Source organism: Myxocyprinus asiaticus, chromosome 13 (genome assembly GCF_019703515.2).
Source record: "Myxocyprinus asiaticus isolate MX2 ecotype Aquarium Trade chromosome 13, UBuf_Myxa_2, whole genome shotgun sequence".
Lineage (NCBI taxonomy): Eukaryota > Metazoa > Chordata > Actinopteri > Cypriniformes > Catostomidae > Myxocyprinus > Myxocyprinus asiaticus.
Genome location: NC_059356.1, coordinates 36,769,997 through 36,783,285, shown reverse-complemented (window position 1 = coordinate 36,783,285; position 13,289 = coordinate 36,769,997). Strand labels below are relative to the sequence as shown.

Here is a 13,289-nt window from a genome sequence, read left to right as displayed (position 1 = left end):
AAAAAAAAAGCTGAATCTACAATAAAAAAAATCTGTGGTTGCCAACCAAACTGATAAAAAAAAAAAAATAGTTTCAGGCATTTGGCTGCCTGTTTATTTTATTTATTTATTATTATTTAAAGTTCACTACCATATATCATTAAATGATATAATGTTAATATACCAACCTACAATGAATATGTATAGAGTAGACAATATACAAAGTGTCCCTCACAAAATCAAAACAACACCATGGTAACACATGTGATACTAAAATAATACAACAAACATTAACTGAACAACATAAAATGTCACATAAACACCTCAATGTACATAACTGATATAAAAATAAGAAAAAACATATAATTTAATAATCAAATGTAATGAATGATATAATCAAATTATAGTTTTTCACCATAATTTTAACAATCATTTACCATAAAAGTACATGTATGGTAAAACATACTTTTACTTCTAAAAAACATATTTTTACAATATTTTATTGTGAAATTACATGTATTGTCTTGTTAAATAAAATAGAATTGTTCACTACATGGTCAGATAACTTTTACAGTAGCACTTTCACATTCTTTTCCCATTAAAATTACAATCGTAGGATGACTTTTCTTGAGCTATACTCAGTTTATGCTTATGGAAAATTTGAAGCACTGCCCCCAGTGGCTGAATTTGAAAGTGTTTTTGAACGTAAGGGCAAGTTTGCACATGGGTGCCTGCAGGATTACATCTGAGGGTACGCACAATTAAATTCTGGTGACCTTGAGAGAAGCATTTTTTTTTTTTAAGTATCAGTAGTAACTATCATGTAACTATTGGCTAAAGCATTTCTTCCAGTAACCGTTCAGAACAAACGCGTTCTCGTGCTAAAAATGCAAAATGCACCACAACGAACAGAGAAGAACCCAAGTGTTTCGAGATGTGTTTTTATCAGTTGAAGAAGTTCTTTTTAACTTGACACGGCATCTAAAAATGCAGCGCTCCCGTGAGAGATGCTAAAAACTCAGTGAAACGACGCAGTTTTCAAAAGATATCCATCTAGCGAATGTTTACATGGAAACGATCGAAAAACAGTGCGAGCGGACGCAAAAAGATGTTCGGTTATAAGATGTTCACATAATGGCACTAGCTGAGGTTTCTCAAAGTTACTACTTTTGTTTCAGCTGATTGTAGGAAAATTTCCACTTTATCCAGCGTGGTTTGTTCTGTGTTCGTAATTATTCCAATACCGTTTAACTGTGTGAGAAACCATTCCAAATGATTCAGTGAGAGTGTGCTCCAAACGAATTGTATTGAATCACAAATTGATTCAGACTGTTTTGCAAGCCCGTTTGGCCAATTCACTGAAAAGGACCAGCTCAAAAGAATTATTAATTTGACAACAGAAATACGGGACACACTTCATGATTGATGAAATATTCTGAGAGCAGGCTTGGGGAGTAACGGATTACTTGTAATGGTGATAGGTAATCAGGATACAAAAATTAGGTAACTGTAATCCATTACAGTTACATAAAACATTGTAATCAGATTACAGTTACATTTTCCAAAATTTGGATTACTGTCAGGATTACAAGTTTTAATTTCAGACAAAAGAAATTGTGAATTTCCCTGACATAAAGTGATACAGACAGCTGTTTGTTTAGAGTGAGAGATGGTTTAGATACGCATTCCCTTCAGATTCTCTCTCATGACACACGAGTCAGAAGTGCCTCCTACTGTCGCATGCACAAACACCTGTCTCACATCAGCACTCTGCTCTCAAGGCAAACAGCTGCTTCATCGCAATGGCCACAGAAGGACATGCATTATTTTCTTGGAAATTTCAACATTATTCGCTCTTTAATAGAGAAAAGCTAAACAACATTCAAGTTCAGTGGAATTTATGCCTTCTAGCTGTGAAGATACTCTCATTATCCAAGGACTTGAGAATTTGAAGATAATAAGAGCCACACAGAAATCACATTAGCTAGGTTATCTAAAATTAGTTAATATTAAAATGTGTTAAAATGAGTTAGCCTTAGTGCTCAAAGAAATCCGTGGCCCTAATCATTTGGCGGGAGCAGGAATAGCTGCCAATGCTGACACGATTTGTGCATCATTGCTGGTACAGCATTGAAATCCTCTAGTTTGCATGGTTGCAAATGCAAACTGTACTATATTAGTCAGGATGTCCTGTATGTTGTTCCGTTCCATACTGAAGCTGAAAAGAATTACCCCTCCCCCAGGTGAACGGTACTTAAACCTTAATCATTTAAGAAAAAAAAGTTTTGAATACAACAACAATACAAAAATCAACTGAAACAATAACCCTGGATAACCTGCTATGACTTTCTCTCCTTTTTCTCCTCTCATGATTTTGCATCCCTGATCATTATTAACAAATCCAAATTGTACACATAAATACCAAATTAATTGAAAATGTGTTTTAAGTTCTTAGGAAAGAAAGTTCAGTGAAGAATTTATCTGATTTTGATCAATTATTGTTGAGAACAATTCAAATGTATGGGTGAGGAAGACATTCTGGCAAATGTAACATGTTCAACACTTACAGTAATTAGGAAGAAGTAATTGAAAAGACACATCTAAAAACTAGATTTCTTTTCTTTTTGGAATCAAAACTTTCCCCCCCCCTTTTAAATCCTCCTTAAACAGAAACAGAAACATAGAAATCAGCCATAAACTGTTAGCTGATGATGTTTGACTTTGGATCATGAGCAAGCAGAGGAAAGACATTATAACAGCATTTAATTATGACAATAATAACGATGATGATGATGATAACGTGTGATCTACCAATTGAATACAGTCTGAAGTTAATGAATAGTGCAAATTACAATTGCCTATACACACAATAACTGCAAAACATGGTAGAATTACACTTTACAGTGTTTTTGAAACTGAGGTATAACCTGTCAGATTTAGTTTAATGTTAACCAAGACATAATTCAGTGCATCTGTTCTGATTATATTTGCTTTATGAGAAATTCTCTTTTTCTGTAGCAGACAGAGAACTTACCTGATTTCTTTAAAATACTGAGTTGTTCTACATTAACAGCTCATTTTCTGTTTTCTTGGTAGGGTGCAGTGTACATGTTTCTTTTCCTTAGATATAATACAGCCTAATCTTACAGTGAAATTGGAAAGAGTAGATCGACTTTTCTTTCATCAAAATCAGTATACGTTGACTGAAATTTCGAAACTCTGCCCCCAGTGGCCAAAGCAGTAGGTGTTGTAGGGCATATGGGCACATGTGAGCTCCATTTATGTCCAGGAGAGGTCACCAAAAGCTAGTAGTGAAGCAAGTTGTTTTCAGATTTACAGGACATTATACAATGAAGAGAAGAGCATATATTTATAGATTCTATCCCCCAACCCAAACCCGAACATTACCTTAACCATTAGTGGAGTAAAAAAGTAATGTTAGCGGAAAAAGTGACTTACTTTCATATTGCTGTAATTGTATTATGTTACTGATTACGTTACTGTAAGTAATCAGTAATATGTAACGGATTACATAAAAAAAGTAACCCTCCCAACCCTGTCTGAGAGAAAATGTGAGCTCCAGTTCTGACTGAAATGCCCGCTGAGGGGCAGCAAAAGTGAGCTGTAAAGTGAATTGTTTTTGCTGTAAATTATTTTAAAGTGAAGACAAATTCATATTTTATTAACTCTAGACCTAACCCCAAACCCAAAACCAAACCATCAGTGGAGTAAAAATGTATTCTTAGTGGAATAATGGAACCTCTGAATCCAGCTCATCACTGATTATGCAAATGCGACAACTTCCTGGTTTCTCCCACACAACACGCTTCTGGACACGAACCAGGAGAACAAAACACAAATGAACTGATGCAAAAAAGACTGATTGGATATGCTGCTTGTCAGTAACTTGGCATAATGGGGCCAATGTGAAGATACGATACTGGAGCATTTGGAAACAACATACTGACTTCCTGTGTGATCATGTTGCATAAATCTCACATATAATTTCTCTATTCTTTATAACTCTCATAACTCAAAAAAGAAAGAAAGAAAGAAAGAAAGAAAGAGAAAGAAAAATGAATGTGCTAACCTTGGTGAGACTTGGCACAAAGGTCCTGATTATCATCATAGACTCGCCACAGTAACTTTTCAGGGGGTGGTCTTGCAGGTGGGGAGGCGGTGACCGAGACGTTGCCACCGTTGAGGAGTAATTTAGGAGAAGGCAAGTAGGTGTCAAGCATCTCCAAGAACTTGCTGCAGCTCCAGGTCCAGCGGACCCGTGGAGGCTCATAGTCACACCGAAACATGCCCAACGGAGATTTGTCGACCAATGAACTCACGTTGCCCACGGTGATCCCCAGGCAGAGGGAGGAGCCAATGTTGAAGAGCCGTCCTCTGGAGACCCATTTCCAAAGCTGGGCATCACCCGTGCAGGAAGGAAAGAGGTAGAGCATGTGATCTCGTACCCCCAAGCAGCCCAGAGCTCCCTCATGGAAAAACGCAAAAGTGTCTGATCCATCTGTATGTGCTACGGCAGAGAGAGAGACACAGGAAGAGAGAGAACATTTAATAAAGGAATTATTAATAGTAAAGATTACATTACATTTTGAGGAGCCATACAATAGCTTAGTGTGTGGAAATTTAAGTTGTTATTTATAGATGATCTTCCCCTCCCCCGAAGCACTGGAATGGACGACAGAAGTTGTATAGACTACAAAGTTCATATACCCCGAAATCAAACCATGCTGCTGAATTACTGACAAGTGCCATTCCTCATCAGACATTTTTGTATCAATACAACTGTGATCACCTTTCCGTCGCTACTGATAGCACGTTGTGTGAGCAATCTCCAAAATACGGGGTTTGGTCCTATGCAAACCAGCTAGTTATTACGTTCACAAACAATGGTGAGCGTGATTTGGAGGATGCCTTTTTGCTCTAAGATTACATTTTTACTCCATAAAAATAATGGTTATTTTAGGGTTGGGGTTTGGGTTAGGGGGTGGAGCTAATAAAATATGCATTCTTGTAGACTGTATTGCATCATTTACAACTAAAAATATAACTCGCTTCTGAGGCCAGTCTGTGGACATTTCACCCAGACACTGAACCCACATGTGCCGATATGTTCAACAACACTTCTAACTTCAGCCACTGGGGGCAGTGCTTCCAATTTTGGTAAACAGACCGAGCTGAAGTTTCCACCTACTGCCGCAAAATTCACAGTATGACCAGTCTGGTGTTAAACGGAGGAAAGAAAGTCATACAAGTAAATAATTACAGAAATTTAATTTTTCCTTTAACCCACTCCATTTTTTCCTTTAACCCACTTTCAAATGTGGAATAAAGAATGCAATTAATAACCATGGCGATGGTGGTGGTCGTCAAAACCCTATCAAAGTCAAACAAAGACTAGTGCAATTTAGTGCTGATGGTGTTTTGATGGCAAACATAAACATTTACATAGGTTTCTAATGGTTTTACACACCATTAGACTAAACGGCTGATCCTACAGACTCAGTTTTCGATTTCATAAGACAAAACAGTGTATTTGTGTCCCACAACTATTTTCATTGTATATCATTACTGGAGTAGGATAAGCAAACCCCTTTTTCGCCCACTCACATGTTCAGCAAAAAGTATGTCATAGCCAACACAAGCAAAGAACAAATTCTGCACACGCAATCCCACAGTTCCTTTGTTGCTGAATGTTTTTATGTGTGCTATGTGCAGTTATGTGTATAGACTTGCCTTGGTTGCTAAACACTAATTTACTTCAGGAGAAAAGTAACTGTTTAAGGAAAATCTGGAGTATCAGGTTATTGCATTCTGGCTTCCATAACGGGTGATCTACAATGGCATACCATGATTTGCAAATGAAGTGTTTCATACTTTGTCCTTTTACTTTTTATCTGTTTTTTTCTCTTTATGCTTTGGTTTTGGAACACATCATGTCTGACTGCAAAATATAAGTAGTAATTTACGAAAACAAAAAAGAAAAACCCTAAGACAGTGGTGACATTTGGCAATATTCTTCTTTTGTGTGAGCGCACACATTTATCCCAGTTTTATTACAATGGAGAGTACCGGCACCCCTGCAAGGATTAACAGTAAACACATATCGGATTATTACCATGTATGTGTTGTTCAGAGCAGTGGTGGTTATTAAAGGGATAGTTCACCCAAAAATGAAAATTCTCCCATGATTTACTTACCTTTAAGCCATCACAAATGTGTATGACTTTCCTTCTTCAGCAGAACTGAAATGAAAAATTTAATAATCCTATATAGCTCTGTTCCATACAATGCAAGTAACAGGTGCCATCAGTCTGCTGGCTGTTTGATGGCCAAAAAGCATATTTAGGTAGTATAAAAGTAATCCAAATGACTCCAGTTAATCAATTAATGTCTTCTGAAGCAAATCGACACAAGGTTTGTGTAAGAAACAAATTGATAATTAAATCGTTTTTAACTTTAAATCGTTGCTTCCGGCCAGCGCTGGATTGCTGTGTGATATTATCTAACTCTCACGTGACGTTTCTTCCTCTGTTGTATACAAAGCGCGTGCTTCACACTTCTTACATGAATGCACCATTGCGCTTACATCACGCAACGGTAACGTGATGCATCGACTGCTGGCAGGAAGCAATTTTTAAAAGTTAATAAAGTTTTAATTATCGATTTATATTTTATACAAATGTATCGATTTGGTTCAGAAGACATAAATGGATTACATTTATGCTGCCTAAATATGCCTTTTGGACCGTCAAACAACCAGCAGACTGATGGCACCCATTTACTTGCATTGTATAGATAAACAGAGCTGAAATGTGCTTATAAAAATCTTCACTTCAGTTCTGCTGAAGAAGGAAAGTCATACACATCTGGGATGGCTTACAGGTAAGTAAATCATGAGAATTTAGATTTTTGGGTGAACTAACCCTTTAACTGGTTTTGCTTCAGAACCAGATCTTACTTTGGACAGCATGTGATGACCCAACACAGTATCAGAATTGTTTATTCAAAATAAAACAAAAATGTCCTTAAAGCAAACATTTAAATAAACGTTTAAAATGACATTGTTAGAGGATGTAACCTCTCACGCAACCTATCCATGTCGACATCTGCCTAATTTGCCAGATCTCTTACCAAGTGACAGATGAATTTGCGCTAAAAAATCATAAAGTCTAAATTGACACACAGCCTTTGACGCCAGCAAAAAAAATATGGAAAGCATTTACTCCTGCTTTTTAAAAGTTGATAAGCCTATTTATTGTGCTATTTTAACTGTGCACAATTATATGGTTTGTTGTATTTTACTGTTCGATTTTAGAATATTGTTTCCCCTGCTGTTGAGGCCCGTTAAGACCAGACCTGCAACACATTTTTGAAGAGAAGAGAACCAACCCAGACTCCCCAAAAAGCCAGTCTTGTTAATTTTTATAGCTTTATTCTGCTCTTCTTTTTCTTAATCTCTCTCTTTCTCATGCATACTCTCATTCATGCAGGGTAGAATGCAAGGTTATGACCACAAAATTCAGAGTGAAATAGAATCAGAGCAAGGCAGAGAAAGAAAGAGAGAGCCTGGAGAGAAACCCAAGAGAAACACAGCTGTGTTTCCAAGCAGGGGGAGAAAGTGGGACATGGGGTTGGATTTTCAAAAAGCAAACAGGATCTTCTTCATTGAACTTTAAAAACAAAAGACTGCCAGAGAGGTTGACGGAGACACTTAGATGCTCTGAGAACATCATCTGCATGGTATAGTGCTTAAATATCACTGAACTCAAAATTGCTCAAGCAATGTTCAAATACATCACAATTAAGCATTGCTTTAGAAAATGTTTGGAACTGTTGGAACTGTTGGAACAATGACCATGTTTACATGCACATCATTTACCAATTAACTTCCATATTATTGAATATATATAAATATGCTGTATGTATTTATGTCTATGATACACACATTAAATGCACATTTTATAGGAGAACAAATTTGATAATTTGATGTTGCCCTTGGCTACAGAACACTTATGTAAAAATCCTGCAAAATGTGTAATAACAAGAGCTGAAAAAGTGAAGAAATCAAACTAGGACAACTCTTTCCATGAGGCTAAGATCCCATGTAATGGCATGAAATACTTTATAAACCAGGATTAAACTGGGATTCTGTCTATGCTTTTCTGATTCTCTCTGCCCTCAAAAAAGTAAAAGAGGCATCATGTGACCTGAGCGATCCATGTGATTGGTGGAGGTAAGACCCTGGGGAGATATATTTCAGAAGGAAAGGTGGTACAGAAATGTGTGGTCACATAAACATCAAAGTGTTTTTTTCCCCCAACCACATCTGACAAATAAAGGGCAAAGCATAAATTAGTCATTAGGTATAAGCAAAGACCTTTTCTGAGTATCTTCTAAATGTCTTTATAAAGAATCAGGGCATTAATGAGATTGGCTATGAACTTCTAAATAAAAAGTACATTTTAATGATGATGTTTCATAGTAATAAGACAATAAATATATAAATAATTAAATAAATAAATAAATAGGGGTTATACTGAGCTCTATAATTACCAAATTAATAAATAAATAAAGCAAAAATACAAGAAATATGTTATACATATGTAATAACACATTTATTACATGTACTAATACCTTCTGTCTATGCTTATCTGATGAAGTCTAAGCAGTAGGTATATTTATCATTTGATTGGGTCATGTATAGAGCCAACAACTGCTAACCTTTTACTGAGCCTTCACAGAGACTGCTCTGTAAAAGAGTTGGTTATCTCAGAGCATGGCGCTCAGTTTCAGCCAGAGGTGTGTCTTTGTAAGGTGATCCAAGACCAAAGTGTTCAAGTCAGGTCAAGCTTATTCTTATTTTTCTCACTGCAGGCCAAGTGAAAGTAATTGTGTTTCTGGGGCTTGACATGGTGTGGTATAGTAGTTAAAATATAAGCCTGATAACCAGAAGGTTGCTGGTTCAATCCCTGCAAGGAGTGTGCCAAGAGATCATCATAATTGTGGGGTATTGCATGGGGTTTTGTCCCTGTAATAAGTGTACTGTAAGATGCTATGGATAAAAATGTCTCCTAAATGACCTCTTACTTCCACAACTATGGTGCTAAGATGTCACACAAAAAAACAAAGAAAAAAAAAAAGAAGAAGATAAACATCATATAAAGGTAGGGCTACTAAACATTCGATCTCTTTCTACCAAAAAACTAATTGTAAATGAAATTATTATGGATCATAGTTTGGATGTGCTCTGTTTGGCTGAAACCTGTCTTAAACCAGACTAATATATTTGTTTAAATAAATCAGCTCCCCCAGGTTATTGTTATAAACATGAGCCCCATCTGGAGGGTCGAGGAGGAGGTGTTGCTACAATTTACAGTGAAGTTTTTGGTGTTACTCAGAGGACAGGATATAAGTTTAAATCTTTTGAACTAATAATGCTTAATATGACACCATCAGATATAAATAAAAAATCTCTGTCATCTTTTGCCCTTGCTACAGTATATAGATCACCCGGGCCTTACTCTGGTTTCCTTGGTGAATTTGCACATTTTCTATCAGATCTAGTAGTTAATGTAGATAGAGCTTTAATTGTTGGTGACTTCAACATTCACATAGATAATGAAAATGATACAATGGGATTAGCATTTATCAATATTCTCAACTATCTTGGACTCAGACAAAATGTGACAGGACCAACTCATTGCCATAATAATACGCTAGATTTAATTCTGTCATATGGATTTGATGTTGATACTATAGAAATTCTACTGCAGAGCAATGACATCTCAGATCATTACCTCGTCTCTTGTTTGTTGCGATCAGCTAATGTCACTCAATCGACACCACGCTATCATTCAAGTAGAACTATTCTTTTGACCACTAAAGATAGCTTCACTAATAATCTTCCAGAATTGTCTCACATACTCAGTAAGCCAAAAAGTCTAGAAGAACTTGATGTAATAACAAAAAGTATAAATACAGTCTTCTCTAGCACTCTTGATAGTATCACCCCCCCCCTTTGATTAAAGAAAATTAAAGAAAAAAGCCTCGCACCGTGGTACAATGATCACACTCATGCTCTCAAGAGAGCAGCTCAGAAAATGGAGTGCAAGTGGAAGAATGCAAAATTAGAGGTATTTTGCGGTGCATGGAAGAATAGTGTCTGTAGCTACAGGCAGGCACTAAAAGCTGTCAGGTCAGCATATTATAGCAAACTCATAGAAAATAACCACAACAGTCCTAGGTGTTTATTCAGTACTGTGGCTAAATTGGTTAGGAATAAAGCCTCAACTGAACCAGATATTCCATTGCAGCACAATAGTAATGACTTGATGAATTTATTTACTGATAAAATTGAAATAATCAGAAATAAAATTGGAACTATGCAATCAACTGTCACAGTACCTCAGAAAACAATGTCTCATAATTTTGCTCATGAGCAACTTCAATCCTTCGCTGTCATAGCCACAACATGTATATTAGATCCAATACCAACTAAGCTCTTAAAAGAGGTATTCCCAGTAATCTCAGAACCTCTTCTTAATATTATTAACTCCTCGCTATCCTTAGGACATGTCCCAAGAAACTTTAAAATGGCAGTCATCAAACCGCTTATTAAGAAGCCACAGCTTGATCCTAGAGAATTGGCTAATTAAAGACCGATTTTAAACCTACCATTTATGTCGAAAATACTAGAAAAGTTAGTGTCCTCCCAACTATGTTCATTTCAACTGGAAAATGGAATATATGAAGAATTTCAGTCAGGATTTAGGCCCATCACAGTACAGAGACTGCACTTTTCAGAGTAACAAATGACTTGCTCTTATCATCTGATCACGGCTGCATTTCTCTTCTAGTGCTTTTAGATCATAGTCTCACACGATAGATCACGACATTCTCTTGAATAGGCTTGTGAATTATGTTGGCATTAGTGGACTTGCATTAGCATGGTTTAGGTCCTATTTAGCAGACCGCTACCACTTTGTATGTGTAAATGAGGAATTGTCAAATCAAACAAAAATTAAGTATGGAGTGCCACAAGGATCAGTTTTAGGACCTCTGCTTTTTCCTTATACATGCTTTCCCTGGGAGATATTATCAGGAATCATGGAATAAGTTTCCACTGTTATGTCGACGATACCCAACTTTACATTTCTTCTAAACTCAATGAAAATTCACAATTCTCCAAATTAGCAGAGTGTATCAATAAAATCAAAGATTGGATGGCCAGAAATTTCCTTCTGCTCAATTCCGGCAAAACAGAGGTACTAATGATTGGACCAAAAACCTCTAAAAAATAAGCATCTAAAATATAATTTGACTCTTGATGGATGTACTGTTACGTCGTCTTCTACAGCAAAGAAATTAGGTGTTATATTTGATACCAATCTGTCCTTTGAAAATCAAATTTCCAATGTTTGTAGAACAAGCATTCTTCCACCTGAGAAATATTGCTAAATTACGACACATGCTCTCTGTTGCTGATACTGAAAAACTAATTCATGCGTTCATGACCTCAAGACTAGATTATTGTAATGCATTACTGGGAGGATGTCCGGCAAGTTCAATAAATAAACTTAAATTGGTTCAAAATGCAGCAAGTGCTGAATAGAACAAATAAATATGATCATATTAGCCCAATTTTATCGTCGTTACATTGGCTACCTGTTAATTTTTGTATTAATTGAAAAATTTTGTTAACTACATACAAAGCTTTGAATTGTCTAGCTCCACAGTACTTAAGTTACCTTCTGACACGTTATATTCTGTCACGTTCATTCCGATCACAAAATTCTGGCTTGTTAATAATTTCAAGAATATCAAAATCCAAAAAACAAGGTAGATCCTTTTCATACTTGGCTCCTAAACTATGGAATAGTCTCCCTAACACTGTTCGGGATGCAGACACACTCACTCAGTTTAAGTCTAGACTAAAGATTCATCTATTTTGCCTGGCATACACCTAATTTATCCTTCAACTCATAATTAGGCTGCTTTAGTTAGGTCTGCCGGAACCAGAAACATCCATCACGATCTATAACTCTGCATAAAATTGAATGGCATCTACGCTAATATTATTCTGTTTGTTTCCATGTCTTTCCATGATTCATATCCCGAGGTTACCAGAGCCGGCCAGATCCAGCTCCGTTCCTGCTTGGTGTCGGACTCCACTGCTTCGTGTCGCTGAGAGATGACGACAAACTACAGCCGGTGCCAGCCAGACATCACTTCAGTCGTTTGACTTCAGAGGATGAACTAATGCCAAATCCAACTGTAAGACATAGGATACTTCATATGCCACTGCCTGAACCTTGGACTTAGGATGGACCCACCGAACCTCACCGAAATGACCTGCAGGTTGAACTGCGATGCACCTCATTAATATCTGCCTGCATCAACTTTGTCTATTAATGTACTGCACTCTTGAAATGGAATACATAGACTATAATTTAATTGCCAACAAAATCCTTCATCAGCCAACTAACAAAGGGCAATGCATCTATGTGAACTTCTGCAGTTAATCCAGGATGGACTTCAAAGATATTTTTTTTTTTTTAAACACTGGACCTTAACACTTACTTAATTTACAAATTTAAAACCATGACTTGCACTGCACACAAATAACTAATATTGGCATTATATTAATTTAGCCAGAGGGGAACTGGCCCCCACAGTGAGCCTGGTTTCTCCCAAGGTTATTTTTTTCCATTTACCAACATCTTATGGAGTTTTGTGTTCCTTGAAACAGCTTGCTCACAGGGGTTCTAAATTCAATTATTATTTAATGATTTAATTTCTATACACAATTTACAATCATATTTAATCAAACAACACAATGATCACTCTAAGACTTTATAGATATTACAGTTTCAGTTTTCATTTTTAGCTTGTGCTAAATAATACAGCTAAATGTTTCTTCTTAAAGATGTTGGTCAAATGTATATACGCAACTGCTACTCTGTACAAATAAAGACCTTTTTTAACCTGAAGTCATTGAGCTCAAAATAATGGTACAATATTTCTCTGAAATATCGCTTTTATCTCTTTCTCAGGTTCAACGCCTTCCGTGGGAAAATCCTCCATTGTAACATAGCTGTAAACTGTTTTATTATAGATTTAGTTCTGCTGTACACTTTCTTAGCTCACTTTTATAACCGTGTTAAAAAAAAGAGAACTAAAAAAATTAAACAAGCTTCTTGTGTAATTATTGCTTTTATATTTGTTGTCATATTACGCATTCATAGCATATCATATTCATAAATCTAAAAGGGTCTCTGCTCTTTATTCATAGC

The 13,289-nt window shown here is 36.3% G+C and overlaps 1 protein-coding gene across 2 annotated transcripts in view; it reads right to left on the bottom strand.

The window, feature by feature from the left end:
• The window catches only part of LOC127450709 (C-type mannose receptor 2-like), a 60,033-nt gene that overhangs the window by 41,217 nt on the left and 5,527 nt on the right, over positions 1-13,289 (bottom strand). For both annotated transcript variants that reach the window (XM_051714999.1, XM_051715000.1), the window contains exon 2: positions 4,070-4,507. In XM_051714999.1, the coding sequence (XP_051570959.1) occupies positions 4,070-4,507 (438 nt within the window). The remainder of the gene's footprint in view (positions 1-4,069; positions 4,508-13,289) is intronic.